This window comes from Pseudophryne corroboree, chromosome 2, assembly GCF_028390025.1.
Source record: "Pseudophryne corroboree isolate aPseCor3 chromosome 2, aPseCor3.hap2, whole genome shotgun sequence".
Taxonomy (NCBI): Eukaryota; Metazoa; Chordata; class Amphibia; order Anura; family Myobatrachidae; genus Pseudophryne; species Pseudophryne corroboree.
Window position 1 is genome coordinate 378791489 of NC_086445.1, and position 21792 is coordinate 378813280.

At 45.6% G+C, this 21792-nt stretch overlaps 1 protein-coding gene across 4 annotated transcripts in view; it reads left to right on the forward strand.

Annotated features, from left to right (window-relative positions):
- PCCA (propionyl-CoA carboxylase subunit alpha) overlaps positions 1 to 21792 on the forward strand; it is a 972421-nt gene that overhangs the window by 38550 nt on the left and 912079 nt on the right. For all 4 annotated transcript variants that reach the window (XM_063953234.1, XM_063953235.1, XM_063953233.1 and 1 more), the window contains exon 2: positions 16377 to 16454. Coding sequence is in view for 3 of the 4 variants with exons in the window: in XM_063953235.1 (XP_063809305.1) it covers positions 16377 to 16454 (78 nt within the window). In the remaining variant the exon portion in view is untranslated. The remainder of the gene's footprint in view (positions 1 to 16376; positions 16455 to 21792) is intronic.

A 21792-nucleotide genomic window follows, 5' to 3' on the forward strand; every position in this document is an offset into this window, starting at 1 on the left:
CACCGCATATGGCGGAAATATGTTGCATGGTGCGAGGCCAAAAAGGCCCCAACAGAGGAATTTCAACTAGGTCGATTTCTGCATTTCCTGCAAGCAGGAGTGAATATGGGCCTAAAACTAGGCTCCATTAAAGTACAGATCTCGGCTCTGTCGATTTTCTTTCAAAAAGAACTAGCTTCAGTACCAGAAGTTCAGACATTTGTGAAAGGAGTACTACATATTCAGCCCCCATTTGTGCCTCCTGTGGCACCTTGGGATCTCAACGTGATGTTGAGTTTCTTAAAATCACATTGGTTTGAGCCACTAAAAACCGTGGATCTGAAATATCTCACGTGGAAAGTGGTCATGTTATTGGCCTTGGCTTCAGCCAGGCGAGTGTCAGAATTGGCGGCTTTATCATGTAAAAGCCCTTATCTGATTTTTCATATGGATAGGGCAGAATTGAGGACTCGTCCCCAATTTCTCCCTAAGGTGGTGTCAGCGTTTCACCTGAACCAGCCTATTGTGGTGCCTGCGGCTACTAAGGATTTGGAGGACTCCAAGTTGCTAGACGTTGTCAGGGCCCTGAAAATATATGTTTCCAGGACGGCTGGAGTCAGAAAATCTGACTCGCTGTTTATCCTGTATGCTGTGCTCCTGCTTCTAAGCAGTCTATTGCTCGCTGGATTTGTAGTACAATTCAGCTTGCACATTCTGTGGCAGGCCTGCCACAGCCAAAATCTGTGAATGCCCATTCCACAAGGAAGGTGGGCTCATCTTGGGCGGCTGCCCGAGGGGTCTCGGCTTTACAACTTTGCCGAGCAGCTACTTGGTCAGGGGCAAACACGTTTGCAAAATTCTACAAATTTGATACCCTGGCTGAGGAGGACCTGGAGTTCTCTCATTCGGTGCTGCAGAGTCATCCGCACTCTCCCGCCCGTTTGGGAGCTTTGGTATAATCCCCATGGTCCTTACGGAGTTCCCAGCATCCACTAGGACGTCAGAGAAAATAAGAATTTACTCACCGGTAATTCTATTTCTCGTAGTCCGTAGTGGATGCTGGGCGCCCATCCCAAGTGCGGATTGTCTGCAATACTTGTAAATAGTTATTGTTAACTAAAGGGTTATTGTTGAGCCATCTGTTGAGAGGCTCAGTTGTTTTCATACTGTAAAACTGGATATAGTATCACGAGTTGTACGGTGTGATTGGTGTGGCTGGTAAGAGTCTTACCCGGGATTCTAAATCCTTCCTTATTATGTCAGCTCGTCCGGGCACAGTGTCCTAACTGAGGCTTGGAGGAGGGTCATAGTGGAAGGAGCCAGTGCACACCAGGTAGTCATAAATCTTTCTAGAGTGCCCAGCCTCCTTCGGAGCCCGCTATTCCCCATGGTCCTTACGGAGTTCCCAGCATCCACTACGGACTACGAGAAATAGAATTACCGGTGAGTAAATTCTTATTTTTTGTCCTGTGTCATACAGCGCTGGGGTGTGTGCTGGCATACTCTCTCTCTGTCTCTCTAAAGGGCCTGGTGGGGAAACTGTCTTCAGATAAGAGGTTCCCTGTGTGTGTGGTGTGTCTGTACGCGTGTGTCGACATGTCTGAGGTAGAAGGCTCACCTAGAGAGGAGGGGGAGCGTATGAATGTGAGGTCTCCGTCGGCGGTGCCGACACCTGACTGGGTGGATATGTGGAATGTTTTAAGTGCTAGTGTGAACTTATTGCACAAGAGATTAGACAAAGCTGAGGCTAAGGAACAGTCAGGTAGTGTACCCGTGTCTGTCCCTATGTCGCCGGGACCTTCAGGGTCTCAGAAGCGCCCACTATCCCAAATAGCAGACACTGATACCGACACGGATTCGGACTCCAGTGTCGACTACGATGATGTAAAGTTACAGCCGAAAGTGGCTAAATGTATTCGATATATGATTATTGCAATAAAAGAAGTGTTGCATATCGCAGAGGAACCCCCTGTCCCTGACACGAGGGTACGCATGTATAAGGGAAAAAAGCCAGAGGTAACTTTTCCCTCACATGAGTTGAACGAATTATGTGAAAAAGCTTGGGAATCTCCAGACAAAAAACTGCAGATTCCCAAAAGGATTCTTATGGCGTTTCCTTTTCCGCCAACGGACAGGGTACGGTGGGAATCATCCCCTAAGGTGGACAAAGCGTTGACATGCTTGTCAAAAAAGATAGCGCTGCCATCACAAGATACGGCTACCCTCAAGGATCCTGCAGACCGCAAGCAGGAGATTACCTTGAAATCCATTTACACACATTCTGGTACATTACTCAGACCGGCAATTTCGTCGGCCTGGGTTTGTAGCGCGGTTGCAGCATGGACAGATTCCTTATCGGCGGAGATTGAAACCCTAGATAAGGATACCATTTTATTGACCCTAGGCCATGTAAAGGATGCTGTCTTATATATGAGGGATGCTCAAAGAGACATTAGTTTACTGGGTTCCAGAATAAACGCTATGTCAATCTCTGCTAGACGAGTCCTCTGGACCCGGCAGTGGACAGGTGATGCAGACTCAAAAAGACATATGGATGTTTTACCTTACAAGGGGGAGGAATTGTTTGGGGAAGTTCTCTCGGACCTGGTGTCCACAGCTACGGCAGGTAAATCGAATTTTTTGCCTTATGATCCCTCACAACCTAAGAAAGCGCCACATTATCAAATGCAGTCCTTTCGTTCAAATAAAAGCAAAAGAGTGCGTGGATCGTCCTTTCTTGCCAGAGGTAAGGGCAGAGGTAAAAAGCTGCACAGCACAGCTAGTTCCCAGGAACAGAAATCCTCCCCGGCCTCTGCAAAATCCACTGCATCACGCTGGGGCTCCGCTGGGGGAGTCCGCCCCAGTGGGGGCACGTCTTCGACTTTTCAGCCACATCTGGGTTCACTCACAGGTGGATCCCTGGGCAATAGAAATTGTTTCTCAGGGATACAAGGTGGAATTCGAAGAGATGCCTCCTCGCCGGTTTTTCAAATCGGCTCTACCGACTTCTCCCCTGGAAAGGGAGATAGTGTTAAATGCTATTCACAGATTGTGTCTTCAACAAGTGGTGGTCGAAGTTCCCCTACTTCAGAGAGGGAAGGGATACTACTCCACCCTGTTTGTAGTTCCGAAACCGGACGGTTCGGTCAGACCCATATTGAATTTAAAATCCCTGAACCTATACTTAAAACGGTTCAAGTTCAAAATGGAATCGCTCAGAGCGGTCATCGCCAGCCTGAAAGGGGGGGATTTTATGGTATCCCTGGACATAAAGGATGCATACCTTCATGTTCCCATATATCCACCTCATCAGGCGTACCTGAGATTTGCGGTACAGGATTGTCATTACCAATTTCAGACGTTGCTGTTTGGGCTTTCCACGGCCCCGAGGATTTTCACAAAGGTAATGTCGGAAATGATGGTGCTCCTGCGCAAGCAGGGTGTCACAATTATCCCGTACTTGGACGATCTCCTCATAAAAGCGAGATCACGAGAGAAGTTACTGAACAGTGTGTCACTTTCAGTGAAGGTGTTACAGCAACACGGCTGGATTCTCAATATCCCGAAGTCGCAGCTGGTTCCTACGACTCGTCTGAGCTTCTTGGGCATGGTTCTGGACACAGACCAGAATAAGGGTTTTCTCCCGAGAGAAAAGGCTCAGGAACTCATGATTCTAGTCAAGAACCTATTGAAGCCAAAACAAGTGTCTGTGCATCATTGCACTCAAGTCCTGGGAAAAATGGTGGCAACATACGAGGCCATTCCCTTCGGCAGGTTCCATGCAAGGACTTTCCAATGGGACCTATTGGACAAGTGGTCCGGATCACATCTACAAATTCATCAGCGGATCACCCTGTCCCCCAGGGCCAGGGTATCTCTCCTGTGGTGGCTGCAGAGTGCTCACCTTTTGGAAGGACGCAGGTTCGGCATTCAGGATTGGATCCTGGTGACCACGGACGCGAGCCTCTGAGGGTGGGGAGCAGTCACAAGGGGAAGAAACTTCCAAGGACTCTGAACAAGTCAAGAGACTTGTCTTCACATCAACATCCTGGAACTGAGGGCCATATACAACGCCCTACGTCAGACGGAGAACTTACTTCGCGACCAACCAGTTATGATCCAGTCAGACAACATCACCGCAGTGGCAAATGTAAACAGCCAAGGTGGCACAAGGAGCAGAGTGGCAATGGCGGAAGCCACCAAGATTCTTCGCTGGGCGGAAAATCATGTAAGCGCACTGTCAGCTGTGTTCATTCCGGGAGTGGACAACTGGGAAGCAGACTTCCTCAGCAGACACGACCTGCATCCAGGGGAGTGGGGACTTCATCGGGAAGTCTTTGCACAGATTGCAAGTCAGTGGGGACTTCCCCAGATAGACATGATGGCATCCCGTCTCAACAAAAAGCTACAGAGGTATTGCGCCAGATCAAAAGATCCTCAGGCGGTAGCAGTAGACGCCCTGGTGACACCGTGGGTGTTCCAGTTGGTTTATGTGTTTCCTCCTCTTCCTCTCATACCCAAGGTATTGAGGATAATAAGAAAAAGAGGAGTGAGAACAATTCTTATTGTTCCAGATTGGCCAAGAAGGACCTGGTATCCGGATCTCCTGGAAATGCTCGCAGAAGATCCGTGGCCTCTTCCTCTACGACAGGACCTGTTACAACAGGGGCCATGTCTGTTCCAAGACTTACCGCGGCTGCGTTTGACGGCATGGCGGTTGAACGCCAGATCCTAGCGGAAAAAGGAATGCCGGATGAGGTCATTCCTACGCTGATAATGGCTAGGAAGGACGTGACATCTAAACATTATCACCGAATATGGCGTAAATATGTTTCTTGGTGTGAGGCCAGGAATGCTCCTACGGAAGAATTCCATCAAGGCCGTTTTCTTCACTTCCTACAAACTGGAGTGAATTTGGGCCTAAAATTAGGCTCCATTAAAGTTCAGATTTCGGCCGTATTCATTTTCTTTCAAAAGGAATTGGCCTCTTTACCTGAAGTACAGACTTTTGTGAAGGGAGTACTGCATATTCAGCCTCCTTTTGTACCTCTGGTGGCGCCTTGGGACCTTAACGTGGTGTTAAGTTTCCTTAAGTCACATTGGTTTGAACCACTTAAAACAGTGGAGTTGAAATATCTCACTTGGAAGGTGGTCATGTTGTTAGCCTTGGCTTCGGCTAGGCGAGCTTCAGAATTGGCGGCTTTATCACATAAAAGGCCCTATCTGGTTTTCCATATGGATAGAGCGGAATTGCGGACCCGTCCTCAATTCCTACCTAAGGTGGTCTCATCCTTTCATATGAACCAACCTATTGTCGTGCCTGTGGCTACACGTGACTTGGAGGATTCCGAGTCCCTTGATGTGGTCAGGCCTTTGAAAATGTACGTGGCCAGAACGGCTAGGATCAGAAAAACAGAAGCACTGTTTGTCCTGTATGCAGCCAACAAGGTTGGCGGCCCTGCTTCAAAGCAGACTATTGCTCGCTGGATCTGAAACACGATTCAGCAGGCGCATTCTACGGCAGGATTGCCGTTACTGAAATCGGTTAAGGCCCATTCCACTAGGAAGGTGGGCTCGTCTTGGGCGGCTGCCCGAGGGGTCTCGGCACTACAGCTGTGCCGAGCTGCTACTTGGTCGGGGTCAAACACCTTTGCAAAGTTCTATAAGTTTGATACCCTGGCTGAGGAGGACCTCCTTTTTGCTCAATCGGTGCTGCAGAGTCATCCGCACTCTCCCGCCCGTTTGGGAGCTTTGGTATAATCCCCATGGTCCTTGCGGAGTCCCCAGCATCCTCTAGGACGTTAGAGAAAATAAGATTTTAAACCTACCGGTAAATCTTTTTCTCGTAGTCCGTAGAGGATGCTGGGCGCCCGTCCCAAGTGCGGACTACTTCTGCGAGACTTGTATATAGTTTTGCTTACATAAGGATTATGTTATAGTTCCATCAGGTTGGACTGATGCTACGTTATTTTTTCATACTGTTAACTGTTTACTTGATACACAAGTTATACGGTGTGATTGGTGTAGCTGGTATGAATCTTGCCCTTGGAAACAAAAATCCTTTCCTCGTACTGTCCATCTCCTCTGGGCACAATTTCTCTAACTGAGGTCTAGAGTAGGGGCAAAGAGGGAGGAGCCAGTACACACCCAGACCTAAAGTCTTTCTTAAAGTGCCCATGTCTCCTGCGGAGCCCGTCTATCCCCATGGTCCTTACGGAGTCCCCAGCATGCTCTACGGACTACGAGAAAAAGATTTACCAGTAGATTTAAAATCTTATTTTTTGTGCTCTTACCCAAACTAACCCCCGTTTTGACTTCATAAAAAGAGCACCAGGCTAATAAAACATTGTATGTATCCCCATGTCAGTCTGATAGAAATGGTCATGGAACCCCTCGCGTGCGCTAGTAGCAATTCCTTCTCCAAGTATTAAAGCTTTCCACAGTGTAACCTGAACAGAGGTTATCTGCACTCCTAGTTGGGTGGCTACTATGTCTCATTGATTCCTAACATCTCTAGAGCAGTGGCAGTAGTTCACCATTCATGGTGAAGCACAAATAGTGGGTACTAAGAGTCTGATTTAGAAAAGTATGTAAAGCCGATATTCCACGGAACTGTGCGATTATTGGCAGACTGCACACGTGCTGTGTTCGCGTTGTGCATGTGTCAAGGTGTATCTGCGGCCCTTTACGCAATGAGGACTCCTTCGCAAAGGGATTGACAGGAAATGACCGTTTGGGGGTCTTAACATGGTGTTAGCAGGAAGTGGTTGCTAAAACGCAGGTGTGTCATGGCTGTTTTCGGGACCTGTGCCTTAACATACAAAACATGGAGCCTGCGTGACTACTGCCGGGTAGAGTCTGCGTAGCCATAGATCTACCCTTCAGCTTGATGTTCTTGCGTATAGGCTGCGAAAGTGTACGCAATTGCATCTGAATTGCAGTAGCTCTGATGGGCTTCTCTTTTTATTTCTAGGCGGCACCTTCACTTGCTGATTTCTGAAGTTACAGAGAAAATCACAGCTGCATTAGCGTACTTCTCTGAATCAGGCGTACAGTTACTAGGTTGTCCTAAAGCGTGCTGTATCATCATGCCATATTTTTTCCAGCAAACCAATGCCAGGTGTATAGACTGTTGTGTCAGTCACAGCATCCATTTCAGGATAGTTGGGCTTCGGCTTCTTCCCGGACTGCTAGGCCACAGTCCACTCTGTATCCCAGTCTGGAGTACTACATGTTACTTCCTGATCAGCTGACTCTGCAGAGAACTCTCCAACCAGGTAGTGTTTCCCTGACATGTGATCCCTTCAGCCCATCACCAGAGAGTAAGGGGTATATATTCTAGCTACAAGCATTGGGAAGCTGTCAGTGCTTTGTTGTCCTCAAGCCTGTAGAGAGCTCCTACAGTCTCCTGCTTAAAGAGACAGTGCATTACCTACTTCAGCACTTCCTGACTACTATCTCCAGGATGTCTGCAAACCTGCATCGCTGGTCAATACAATCTCCAGTATATCTGTAAACCTGCATCACTGAGTATCCTATCCAGCTATCCTGTACTGCTGGTTTAATCCCCGCTTCCAGCTATCCTGTACTGCTGGTTCAATTCCAGCTTCCAGCTATCCTGAACTGCTGGTTCAATCCCAGCTTCCAGCTATCAATTTCTTCCACAAGTGTCACTCAACGGTCATTGTACTGGTATCCCCAATGTTCTAGTTCCCCGTAGTTGTACTTACACCTATGGCCAGTCATAGACTTTAGCCGAACTTGCCATGCCTGTGTGAGCAGGTCATATATCAGGCCCGCACTAGTCCATCCTTGGGACTCCAGCCAACTACCACTAGACCTTGTCCGGTTCCACAAGTACCAACAACTGTGACAATGTCTACCGGGACTCAATGGACCCGGTAGACATTGCTGGTTTAAGTGCCAATGTGCTGCATTGCACATTGCTGCACTGCAATGTGCAGTGACACGCATGGAGGGTCTTGAAACAACGCAGCGACAGATGGTAAAAGGCTTACAGGACCTCAATGCGCAGCAAGATGGGGTTCAAGCATCTTTGGCTACTCCCTCGTTTCAATCTACTGCCCGTGAAATTTACTAAGGTCCTTCTGCATCTTCCAACGCTGTCCGCCTCCCTACACCAGAGAAATTCGATGGAAATCCCAAGCTCTGTAGGGGATTTCTAAAGCTCTGTGATGTGCATTTCACGCCTCTTCCTGAAAATTTTCCCTCCTCCAAGTCTAAGGTGGCATTCATAGTTTCTCGCCTATCCAGAAAAGCCCTTGAGTGGGTATCTCCTTTGTGTGAGAGATCAGATCCCATTCTCAGTGACTACTCAAGGTTTCTACAGTCTTTTTGCGGAATCTTCGACGAGCCTGGACGCTCAACGTCCGCTTCCACTGATATATTGAGAATCTGCCAAGACTCTAGGACAGTCGGACATAATTGACTTTCAAACTCTGGCATCTCAACTCCAATGAAACGAGGAAGCCTTGACCGTGGCTTTCTGGCATGGCCTCTCTAAAAAAAAAAAAAAAAAAACAGAGATGAGCTAGCCTCTAGAGATATGCATTCTACTCTCAAAGATCTTATGTCTTTATGTAATAAAGTCGATCTTCACCTAAGAGAGAGGATTCATTAAAAATCTCATCTCGACCGAGTTTAGCCGCGTCCACCTCCTCGCCTTCCTTTTCCTTCTTCAGATGTTGAGCCTATGCAGATAAATCGCTCCATGTTGTCTGCAAAAGAGAAACAACGTCGTCGTCCGATGTATCTCTGTATGTACTGTGGAGAAAGTGACCACCAACTGACAACCTGTTCCAAGCATCCGGGAAACAAGCGTTCTTAGTCTACGGAGGAGGGTCGAAGCTAGGAAGCGTAAAACAACTCTCCAAGCAAGAGGGATTCCATTATCTCTGTTTCTCTGTAGCTTCCCACTGGTTCTGAAACTTTTCCTGCTCTACTAGATTTCGGCGCTGCAGAAAATTTAATTTTAGCTGACCTGGTGTGCAAACATCAGATATCTACTAGGAAGCTTTCTCAAGCCATCACACTCACGGCAGTAGCTGGTAGTCCTATACCTCATGGGACTATTCTCCAAGAGGCTTGCAGTTTAACCCTCCAGGTGGGGTATTACATTCCGAGGCTCTCTAATTCTTCATTATCTCCAGGACAACTCATCCTCTCGTTCTTGGACTTCCTTGGCTCCCGCAGCATAATCCTCAATTGGTAAAGAAGAAAAAAGTAAATCACCTAGGTGATTTAATCCTGGCGCTAGATGGGAAGGTGCACCACAGCAGCTAAACACAAGGGGTTGGTCAGACCCCCAAACAACAAATATACAAAACAATGATGTAGCGTCTAGGGTCGTCAATGAGTGAGAACAGTCATTAATACCACAAGATTTATTTATAAACCATAATAGTGCACATATTTAAAAGCTAGTTGTAAAAACAAGTACAAAGCTACTCCTATAGGTATTGGAGATCAATAAAGGAATGTTCAAAGAACCTGTTCCATTTATAAAAGTCCCTTATGGATCCTGCAAAGGCCAATGTCAGTCACAACCGTAAATGTATATTTACCACCATATTGTAAAAGGCGTTTAAGCAGAACAGCGTCCGCAGATGGCAGTCCCTTATTCAGTGGTGGTAATTTCAATTGTCCACGGTGTGCGTCGTCCCTCTTTCAGGAATCCAATTGGTAAAGTGCAGTAGTCAGGGGCTTGGTCCATGTATTTGATCCTCCAAATAGTTAAATAGGTAGACTTGCAGCAACAGATCCCACCAACGCGTTTCGTTGCGTTTACGCAACTTTTTCAAGGTGCTACTGGTCCTGCTATGAGGGGTTTTTATACCCCTTTCCAATATGGATGCTCATTTGCATATGTGATACATTTGACCTTCTCACCTCATTAGACGACCAGAATAATGACAGACATATTACTATTTAATAATCCTTATTCACACATATAGTCATATATATAATATTCATATTACAATTCATAATACAAACTAAAAGACGTTTTTTATAAAATTGATCACATGACCATTTATTCTCATCTATAAATTGATGTAAAAAGCGGGATGGATCTAATAGGCTGTAATATAGACACATTGGGCCCAGATGGTTATATATGTCCACATTTTGAATATACCCCTAATGCTATACCAGAATTGTGGGGAAGGGCAGCTGTGTGTAATCATTGCCCCCATCAAATGGCGCCGCGCCCGAGCGCGCACTCCGATGACGCGGCACGACAATCGCCGCATCATCCCGCTACATCCGCGTGTAGCCACGTCGCCGGGGGAAACGTCATCACCCCGCGTCCATGGATGGTAATCCTATGCACATCGGAAGTTTCAAACGGTTGTCATGGCGACGCATATACATATACGTCGCCCGGGCAGCCTGGCTAACACTGGCTCGTGCTAAAAGATGATAGTGATAAAAGCAAAGAAAAAAGGAGGGGGAGGGGAGCGAGAGAGTCCCGTAATAGGATTCCTTACTAGTTTATGATCAGTGTCGGATGAACCCTATAATATATTCAGTGGATCAGTATAAGTTTATTATAGTTCTAATTCGTGATTTTAGTATTCCATTATATGATCTAAACTATATAGTGAACCACTGAACGAACTTGATCAAAATATGGCAAAGTTTGGACCAACATGTTTTAAACGTGAAGATAATAATAATATATATTATAAAAAATATACATAAATTAAATGCAAGAAGTCCCATCAAAATTTATATTTATATTCATGTATATATGGAAGGGGGGAGAAAATGCAAGAATAGAGAAATATATGAATAGGCAGAAGCAAGCACAATCAAGTTTCCCATTAGAAAAGGGGGGGGGGGGGGGCAAGGACACAGAAGAAATATATATACAGATTATAAGACTGCATTGAGTTCCTTTGCTTCATTTAATCCTAATGGATAGATGGTATTTAGTTTGAACATCCAATACAGTTCTTGTTTACACAAATTTCTGTATCGATCCCCAACCCTCTTTGTTATTTCTATATGTTCAATAGCTGTCAAACAGAGAGAGCTTGGATCTCCATTATGAGTATCCCTAAAATGCCTGGAAACACTATGCGTCTGTACTCTGTTGATAATGTTGCATCGATGTTCTAAAAAGCGAGCTTTAATACTCCTTGTAGTGCGCCCTACATATCTTTGATTGCAACCACATGACAAAAGATAAATAATATAATTAGAATTACAATTCATAAAGCTGGTGAGGGCATACTCTTCTCCTTCCTTAATCTGAATATGCGTAGTTTTCTTAGGTATATATTTACATGTAGTGCATCTTGTAGCCCCACAGCGATGGAAGCCTTTAGGTCGCACTGGTAACCAAGTCTCCCTCATATTCCCCCATCTTCCTCTGATGTGTGTATGTTCTTCATATAGCTGGGCGCAAGGATATTTTTAAGTGATCGATTCTTCTTAAATATAAATTTGGGCTTATTAGATATATGGCCCCTAAGGAGGGTATCTTGATTCAGGATCCCAAAATTCTTACATATTATTCTTTTGATATGCATGCTTTCACTATTAAAGGTGGATATAAAGGCTATCTCCTCTGATTGATCAAAGGTGGTCCTGTTGGTATTGCTATTTCTATTTTCCTTTTCTGATGTCTTTAATCTAAGTAACTCTTTCCTATCTAAACCCAGCACCTCTTTGATGTTCTTTTTTAGTGGTGACTGTGGATAACCCCTGTTGGTAAAAACCTCCATCATGGATTCAGCTTGTTCTAAGAATTTTTCGTTCTCCGTACAATTGCACCTCAGATGCAAAAATTGGCCCTTTGGAATATTCTTCTTCCAAGGGGGGTAATGAGCGCTCTGGTAGTGCAGATAAGAGTTGGTAGCAACCTCCTTATTATAATTAGAGGTATAAATTTTTCCATCCCTGGCTTCAAGAGTTATATCCAGGAAGTTAGTGGTGAAAGGGTGATAGGAGTGTGTGAATTTCAAATTAAAGTGGTTTGAATTGAGGCTGGAAACAAAGTTTTGTGCCAACAATAGATCCCCATCCCAAATAATAAATAAATCATCAATAAAGCGGCCATAAAGGACCAGGACTGGACCAATTGGACTGGACTTCCATGCAAATTCTTTCCTGGGGTTCTAAGTGTCATGACAAGTGTCTTCGCAAGGTAATTCCAGCTCATCAGGCGGAGGCTCCTATTCCTGATGATCTCCCTGAGCAATACCATCTGTTTGCTGATGTCTTTAGTAAGGGAGGAGCAGACAAATTACTAATACATAGAGAATAGGACTGCCCCATTGACCTTTATATCTGGCAAATGTCTACCGAGTGGAAGAACTTATCCTTTGTCCATTCCTGAAACAGCTGCCATGTCCGAGTATATCAAGGAGAACCTTGAGAAAGTCTTCATATGTCCCCCATCTTCGCCTGCGGGAGCAGGTTTCTTTTTTGTCAAAAAGAAGGATGGAGGACTCCACCCCTGTATCGATTTACAGGGGGTTAAATGATGTTACAGTCAAGAATCGCTACCCTTAATTACTGAACTTTTCGATCGGGTTAAAGGAGCCTCAATTTTTTTCAAAACTGGATCTAAGATGGGCATATAATTTAATTCGTATACGTGCCGGTGACTAATGGAAGACCGCAGTTAACACTCGCGATGGGCATAACGAGTATTTGGTAATGCCATTCGATCTCAGCAATGCACCAGCAATGTTCCAGCACTTTGTCAATGAAATCTTCCGAGATTTATTGTACCAGTCCGTTGTGGTATTTTTAGACAACATTTTAATCTTCTCCCGTGACCTACAAACTCATTGTCAGCAGGTCCAAGAAGTGCTCATAAGATTGCAGAACAATTGATGCTTTCTCAAACTTGAGAAGTGCGTCTTTGAAGTGCCATCCATTGAACGAACCTTCAATTCTCAAGGCAACTCAACACTTCCTACGGTTCGCCAATTATTATAGAAAATGTATTCGTGGCTTCTCAACTTATGTGGCTGCTATTACAGCTCTCACTAGCAAAAAGGCCAACCCGACTGTTTGGCCTCCCGAAGCAAAACAAGCTTTTCGTCTGTTGAAAGAAGCATTCACTTCAGCCCCTGTGCTTCAGCAACCAGACATTTCTCGGCAATTCATCCTGGAAGTCGACGCTTCTTCTGAGGGCGCGGGAGCAGTTCTCTCTCAGCGATTCTCAGATGAAAAAATTCATTCTTGTGCTTATTTTTCACAAATTCTCTTCCACCGAGAAGAACTATCCTACTGGGGAAAAGGAATTATTGGCAATCAAACTTGCTTTTGAAGAGTAGCGATACCACTTAGAAGGAGCTCAATTCCCGATTACCATTTTCACGGATCATCGGAATCTTCTGTTCCTCAAGAGTCTACAATGCTGCTCTCCTCGCCAGGCACTGTGTTATCAATTCTTTTCTCGCTTCAGTTTCAAGCTCACCTACCGTCCTGGCTCCCAGGATGGGAAGGCGGATGCTCTCTCCCGTTCCCTCTGCCCTGAAGAGGAACTGTTTCCAGAGGAACCTCGTCCCATCCTCAATCCGGCAGTTTTTGCTTCAACAAAAATGAACTCTACTTCTCCTCCTGGTAAGACTTTCGTTGCTCCCAATCTTCGCAAGCAACTTCTAAAATGGGCTCACTCCTCTCTCTTCTCAGGTCATGTAGGGACTCAAAAACCTTTGTAATTCCTGAGAAGATCCTATTGGTGGCCTACCATGCCACAAGACACTCAAGCTTTCATTGCCTCACGTGTTAGATGTGCCCAGCATAAGTCGTCCCGTCAAGCACCTGTGGGTCCATTACACCCATTATCCATTCCAGTTCGTCCATGGACTTGCATATCGATGGACTTCGTCACTAATCTTCCTCTGTCACAGGGAAAGAACACTGTCTGGATCATCATCGACTGCTTCTCTAGAATGGCGCGTTTTATCCCGCTCTCTGGTCTGCCGCCTGCTCCTCAACTCTCCAAGTTGTTTATCTCTGAGATCTTCCATCTTCATGGATTACCAAGAGAGAGAGTTTCAGATCGTGGAGTCCAATTCATTGCGAAGTTCTGTAAATCTCTTTGCGCTTCTCTTCAACTGAAGTTGAAGTTCTCCACTGCTTACCATCCTCAGAGTAATGGACAGACTGAGCGAGTTAACCAAGATTTAGAGACATTCCTCCGCATGTTTCTTTCCTCCTCTCAATATAATTGGGTCGACTTACTCCCCTGGGTAGAATTTTCTCACAATAATACTTATCATTTCTCTTCAGATTCAACACCCCTCTTCACCGTTTTTGGGCAACATCCACGGATCCCAGAATTCCAGTCCATACCACCTCTGGATGTCCCAAGGGTTGAAGCTGCACTTAAAGAATTTTCCTTAATTTGGAAATCAGTCCATTCTGCATTAAAAAATAAAAAGTCTTCCAAGCGATACAAACTATTTGCGGATCGGAAGAGAAAAGCTGTTCCTCATCTTCAAGCTGGTGACAGTGTGGGGCTCTCCACACGAAACCTTTGTCTACGAGTACCAGCTATGAAATTTGCAACCCAGTACATTGGTCTATTCACCATTCAGAAGATAATCAACCGTGTCTCCTTTCAGCTCAAACTTCCTCCTTATCTCTGCATTCCGAACTCCTTCCATGTCTCCCTATTCAAGCCTCTGATTCTGAATCGGTTTCAGTCTCAACCTCCCTCTGGTTCTAAGGTGCACACTCCACGTGGTGTCGAGTTCAAAATGGAAAATATCCTGGACTCCCGAATCTGCTACAGACGTTTTCAGTACCTCATTGACCTGAGGAGAGATCCTGGATCTTTGCAAAGGATGTCCATGCTCCTCTTCTTGTTAAAAGATTCCATTCCAGGTTTCTGCAAAAGCTAAAGAAGCGTCCAGTGGCCGCTCCTAAAGGAAGGGGTACTGTCACAAAATGGATGTTTACAGTGCTTCCCAGTTGCACTTTGACCTACAGTCCAAAGCGCAGTCCAAAGCGCTGTCCGCCATTCACTGGTCCATCCGGCGTCCTGCACTGTCAGTCATAGCATCCATTTCAGGATAGTTAGGCTTCGGCTTCTTCACGGCGTGCTAGGCCTCAGTCCACTCTGAAGCCTAACCTGGAGTACTGCATGTTACTTCCTGATCAGCTGACTCTGCAGAGAACTCTCCAACCAGGTCGTTTTTTCCCTGACATGTGATCCCTTCAGTCTATCACCAGTGAGCAAGGGGTATAACTTCCAGCTCCAAGCACTGGGAAGCTGTCAGTGGTTTGTTGTCCTCAACCTTGTAGAGAGCTCCTGCAATCGCCTGCTTAAAGAGACAGTGCATTACCAACTTCAGCATTTCCTGACTACTATCTCCAGGATATCTGCAAACCTGCACCACAGAGTATCCTATCCAGCTATCCTGTACTGCTGGTTCAATCCCAGCTATCCTGTACTGCTGGTTCAATCCCAGCTATCCTATACTGCTGGTTCAATCCCAGCTTCCAGCTATCAATTTCTTCCACAAGTGTCACTCAACTATCATTGTACTGGTATCCCCAATGTTCTAGTTCCCCGTAGTTGTACTTACACCTGTGGCCAGTTATAGACTTTAGCCGGATCTGCCACGCCTGTATGAGCAGGTTATATATCAAGCACTATTCCGTCCTCGGGACTCCAGCCAACTAGCTACTAGAACTCGTCTGGTTCCACAGGTACCAACAAGCGTGGCAGTTAGTTTCTATGGATCTCACTTTGGAAGTGTGTAGTATAATCACACGCAAATGAAATATCACTATTTTGCAGACTAGCACTCAAAAAAAAAAAAAAAAAAGCCATCTTTTGTGTGGTTTGTGCCTTGAGATGGGCAAACAGGTAAAAAATATAGGTCACAGGGCCTGATTCAGCATGGATCGCATTTTTGAAATTTTGCAATTTGGCCGATTATCAAAAGACTGTGCATGTGCTGCTTACACACTGTGCTCATGTCAGAGCTGCATTGTGATTGTTTGCAATTTTAAAGTGAAGCGAACGCACAGTGATTGACAGGAAGTGAGCATTTAGGGGTGGGAACATGGTGTTTTGCGGGAGTGGTGGCAAAAATGCAGGCGTGTCATGACTGTTTGGTGGGTGGGTCTCTGACGTCATCTGCGATCACTTGCATGCAACAGCATGCGCAGATTTGTGGATGCTCTGGCTTGGCACAGATTGAATTTACCCCTTCGATCTGCAGCCAAATACCCATTTGTTTTTGTTGCAAAAGTAAATAAATGGTGTTGCGGTTCCGTAATATAGTTTGATGCCACAGTATTGTTTTTACATTATTATTTTCTTATGCTGATTGTAGCATTCACTATGTATATAAAACGTAGGCTTCCGTTTAATATACTAAATATCGGTCATTACTTTACAGAATTCTGCACACTGGACAAGATGGTGTTATTTTGCTTCCCATATCCAATATTCAACATCCTATAATCCGGAAGAAAAGGTCCGTAATATTTTTCTTTTAATATTTACTATTTTCTTTCTCTGTGTATTTAATTTTACTGTAGCAATAACTCTTTGTACTTGTTCTAAACTCTGATTCTAGAATCTTAATTGGACAGGTAAATGTTTTAGTTTAAGGAATAATTATCAGGCGCCTCTGTTTATTGGCTGTATCTGTCTGCTGTAAATTATAAATATGATTACTACTATAAAGTGCAAGGATATTAACCTCTTTAGTGCTGAGCCTATTTGGAGGCTTTTTGTCACATTCTAACATCAATATCCGTCCTTATTTAGTACCTGCACAGATTATTATGTCTTGGTATTATTAGAAGACAATCCAAAATGGGCCAAAAGTGTTTGAGTTTTTTTATTCTTTTTTTCCACTGAAGCTTAAGAGTGTGAACTAAAGCAAATGGTGGTAATCTATGTTTGTTTCACCCTAACCACTACCACAAAATATTTGTGGTTGTTGATTTGGCATTAATCCACAACAGCAAAAAAAAAAAATCTATGTTCTATACTTAGGATTTCATAATAAAATCTGCACTGAAAATAACATTGTTATGAAGAGGTTGAAGGAAACAAAATGTGTAAGAATAAATTAGTAGGCCAACATGGCATATCATTTTGAAGTAGACATCAAATGAGGTGACCCTGCGTTTATTGATGCCACGATGATGGAAATCTGGGCTTCAATCATCCCGATCTCTGGATTTTCATTTCCTAATTTACCTGAGCAATGTTATATATTTTATTTTGGAACATAGAGTTTTCCCTTGGCATGATTTTGAAGTAGTGTTTTTTTTTTAAACCTGTATTAACTATGGAAAACTGACCAAAATCAGAATTTCATTTTCATAATTATTATAGCTAATGTTGTTTTATAACTGGAGTAACCCAATAACATTTCCTTTAATCCAGTGCTTCCAAGTTTAATGGTACAGTATTTAAATTATGAACATTACTAAACATCAAAGGAGTTATAATGTCTGATATTAGTGTACTTTTATATAATTTAACTAGGTGAGGCTTTTAGAAATCCATAAACTATGTTTTCTGTATTTCTTTCTTTCTCTGTTTGACCAGTGCATATTGGATATTATAGTGAATGAAATATCAGCTAATAGATTGCTTTAACAATATAGGCATTCTGAAGAGAAGCACATTTTCATTCATGTATTTCATATACCATAGCCCCATACTATCAACTCATATTATTAACAGTCTGTTGGTGGAAATTGTATAAATAACTGTGAAAAGAGACCATTAAGGGCTGCTGTGAGTAAAGCCGTGTGACCTATCCTGTACCTACCTTCTCCAAGAGCACATAATGCATATGTTTACTTATTATAATGTGTATTTCTCTGACGTCCTAGTGGATGCTGGGAACTCCGAAAGGACCATGGGAATAGCGGCTCCGCAGGAGACTGGGCACAACTAAAGAAAGCTTTTAGGTCACCTGGTGTGCACTGGCTCCTCCCACTATGACCCTCCTCCAAGCCTCAGTTAGATTTTGTGCCCGGCCGAGGTTGGATGCACACTAGGGGCTCTCCTGAGCTTCTAAAAAGAAAGTATATAATTAGGTTTTTTATTTTACAGTGAGACCTGCTGGCAACAGGCTCACTGCAGCGAGGGACTAAGGGGAGAAGAAACGAACCTACCTGCTTGCAGCTAGCTTGGGCTTCTTAGGCTACTGGACACCATTAGCTCCAGAGGGATCGACCGCATGGAACTGGCCTTGGTGTTCGGTCCCGGAGCCGCGCCGCCGTCCCCCTTACAGATCCAGAAGCAAGAAGAGGTCCGGAAAATCGGCGGCAGAAGACATCAGTCTTCACCAAGGTAGCGCACAGCACTGCAGCTGTGCGCCATTGCTCCTCACACACACTTCACACTCCGGTCACTGAGGGTGCAGGGCGCTAGGGGGGGGCGCCCTGAGCAGCAATAAAAACACCTTGGCTGGCAAAAATACCACAATATATAGCCCCAGAGGCTATATATGTGATAATTACCCCTGCCAGAATCCATAAAAAAGCGGGAGAATAGTCCGCGAAAAAGGGGCGGAGCTATCTCCTTCAGCACACTGGCGCCATTTCTCCCTCACAGCTTCGCTGGAAGGAAGCTCCCTGGCTCTCCCCTGCAGTCTACACTACAGAAAAGGGTAAAAAAGAGAGGGGGGGGGGCACTAAATTTAGGCGCAGTATATATAACAGCAGCTATAGGGGACATAATTCAGTTAGTCCCTGCATTATATAGCGCTCTGGTGTGTGCTGGCATACTCTCACTCTGTCTCCCCAAAGGGCTTTTGTGGGTCCTGTCCTCTGTTAGAGCATTCCCTGTGTGTGTGCGGTGTGTCGGTACGGCTGTGTCGACATGTTTGATGAGGATAATGATGTGGAGGCGGAGCAGATGCCTATAGAAGGGATGTCACCCCCTGCGGGGCAGACACCTGAGTGGATGGACTTATGGAAGGAATTGCGTGCACGTGTCGACTCCTTACACAAAAAATTTGACGACATGCCAAATGCGGGACAGCCGGCTTCTCAGCTCGTGCCAGTCCAGGCGTCTCAAAGGCCATCGGGGGCTCTAAAACGCCCGCTACCTCAGATGGCAGACGCGGATGTCGACACGGATACTGACACCAGTGTCGACGACGATGAGTCTAGTCTAATGTCCACTAAGGCCATTCGTTGCATGACTGAAGCAATGAAAGAGGTGTTACAAATTTCTGATATAAACCCAGGTACCACTAAAAAGGGTATTATGTTTGGGGAGAAAAAACTACCCGTAGTTTTTCCCCCATCAGAAGAATTAAATGAAGTGTGTGAAGAAGCGTGGGCTTTCCCTGATAAAAGATTGGTAATCTCTAAGAAGTTACTAATGGCGTTCCCTTTCCCGCCAGAGGATAGGTCACGTTGGGAGACACACCCTAGGGTGGATAAAGCGCTCACACGTTTGTCTAAAAAGGTGGCACTACCGTCTCCGGATACGGCCGCCCTCAAGGAACCTGCTGATAGAAAGCAGGAGGCGATCCTGAAGTCTGTATATACACACTCAGGCATTATACTTAGACCAGCTATTGCGTCAGCATGGATGTGCAGTGCTGCCGCTGCGTGGTCAGATTCCCTGTCAGAAAATATTGACACCCTAGACAGGGACACTATTCTGCTAACCATAGAGCATATAAAAGACTCAGTCTTATACATGAGAAATGCACAGAGGGAGATCTGCCGGCTGGCATCTAAAATAAGTGCATTGTCCATTTCTGCTAGGAGAGGCTTATGGACTCGCCAGTGGACAGGGGATGCAGATTCAAAAAGGCACATGGAAGTTTTGCCTTATAAGGGTGAGGAGTTATTTGGGGATGGTCTCTCGGACCTAGTTTCCACAGCAACTGCTGGGAAGTCAGCATTTTTACTCCATGTTCCCTCACAGCCTAAAAAGGCGCCGTTTTATCAGGTACAGTCCTTTCGGACTCAGAAAAACAGGCGTGGAAAAGGCGGGTCCTTTCTGTCCAGAGGTAGGGGAAAAAGGCTGCAACAAACAGCAGGTTCCCAGGAGCAAAAGTCCTCCCCCGCTTCTTCCAAGTCCGCCGCATGACGGTGGGGCTCCACAGGCGGAGCCAGGTACGGTGGGGGGCCGCCTCAAAAATTTCAGCGATCAGTGGATCCCTGGATCCTGCAAATAGTATCTCAAGGGTACAAACTGGAATTCGAGGCGTCTCCACCCCACCGGTTCCTAAAATCTGCCTTGCCGATTACTCCTTCAGACAGGGAGGCTGTGCTAGCGGCAATTCACAAGCTGTATTCCCAGCAGGTGATAATCAAGGTGCCCCTACTTCAACAAGGACGGGGTTACTATTCCACACTGTTTGTGGTACCGAAACCGGACGGTTCGGTGAGACCCATTTTAAATTTGAAATCCTTGAACACATACATAAAAAAATTCAAGTTCAAGATGGAATCGCTCAGGGCGGTTATTGCAAGCCTGGACGAGGGGGATTACATGGTATCCCTGGACATCAAGGATGCTTACCTGCATGTCCCCATTTACTATTCTCACCAGGAGTACCTCAGATTTGTGGTACAGGATTGCCATTACCAATTCCAGACGCTGCCGTTTGGACTCTCCACGGCACCAAGGGTGTTTACCAAGGTAATGGCGGAAATGATGATACTCCTTCGAAGAAAGGGAGTTTTAATTATCCCGTACTTGGACGATCTCCTAATAAAGGCGAGGTCCAAGGAGCAGTTGTTGGTGGGAGTAGCACTATCTCAGGAGGTGCTACACCAGCACGGTTGGATTCTGAATATTCCAAAATCACAGCTGGTTCCGACGACACGTCTACTGTTCCTGGGTATGATTCTGGATACAGTCCAGAAAAAAAGTGTTTCTCCCGGAGGAGAAAGCCAAGGAGCTGTCATCTCTAGTCAGAGACCTCCTGAAACCAAAACAGGTATCGGTGCATCACTGCACGCGGGTCCTGGGAAAGATGGTGGCTTCTTACGAAGCAATTCCTTTCGGCAGGTTCCATGCCAGAATCTTTCAGTGGGACCTGTTGGACCAATGGTCCGGATCGCATCTTCAGATGCATCGCCTAATAACCCTGTCTCCAAGAACCAGGGTGTCTCTGCTGTGGTGGCTGCAGAGTGCTCATCTTCTAGAGGGCCGCAGATTCGGCATACAGGACTGGGTCCTGGTGACCACGGATGCCAGCCTTCGAGGCTGGGGGGCAGTCACACAGGGAAGAAACTTCCAAGGACTATGGTCGAGTCAGGAGACTTCCCTACACATAAATATTCTGGAACTAAGGGCCATTTACAATGCCCTAAGTCAGGAAAAATCCCTGCTTCTACACCAGCCGGTACTGATCCAGTCAGACAACATCACGGCAGTCGCCCATGTAAATCGACAGGGCGGCACAAGAAGCAGGATGGCAATGGCAGAAGCCACAAGGATTCTCCGATGGGCGGAAAATCACGTACTAGCACTGTCAGCAGTGTTCATTCCGGGAGTGGACAACTGGGAAGCTGACTTTCTTAGCAGGCACGACCTCCACCCGGGAGAGTGGGGACTTCATCCAGAAGTCTTCACGCTGATTGTAAATCGATGGGAACGGCCACAGGTGGACATGATGGCGTCCCGCCTAAACAAAAAACTAGAGAGATATTGCGCCAGGTCAAGGGACCCTCAGGCGATAGCTGTGGACGCTCTAGTGACACCGTGGGTGTACCAGTCAGTTTATGTGTTCCCTCCTCTGCCTCTCATACCAAGGGTACTGAGAATAATAAGAAAACGAGGAGTAAGAACAATACTCGTGGTTCCGGATTGGCCATGAC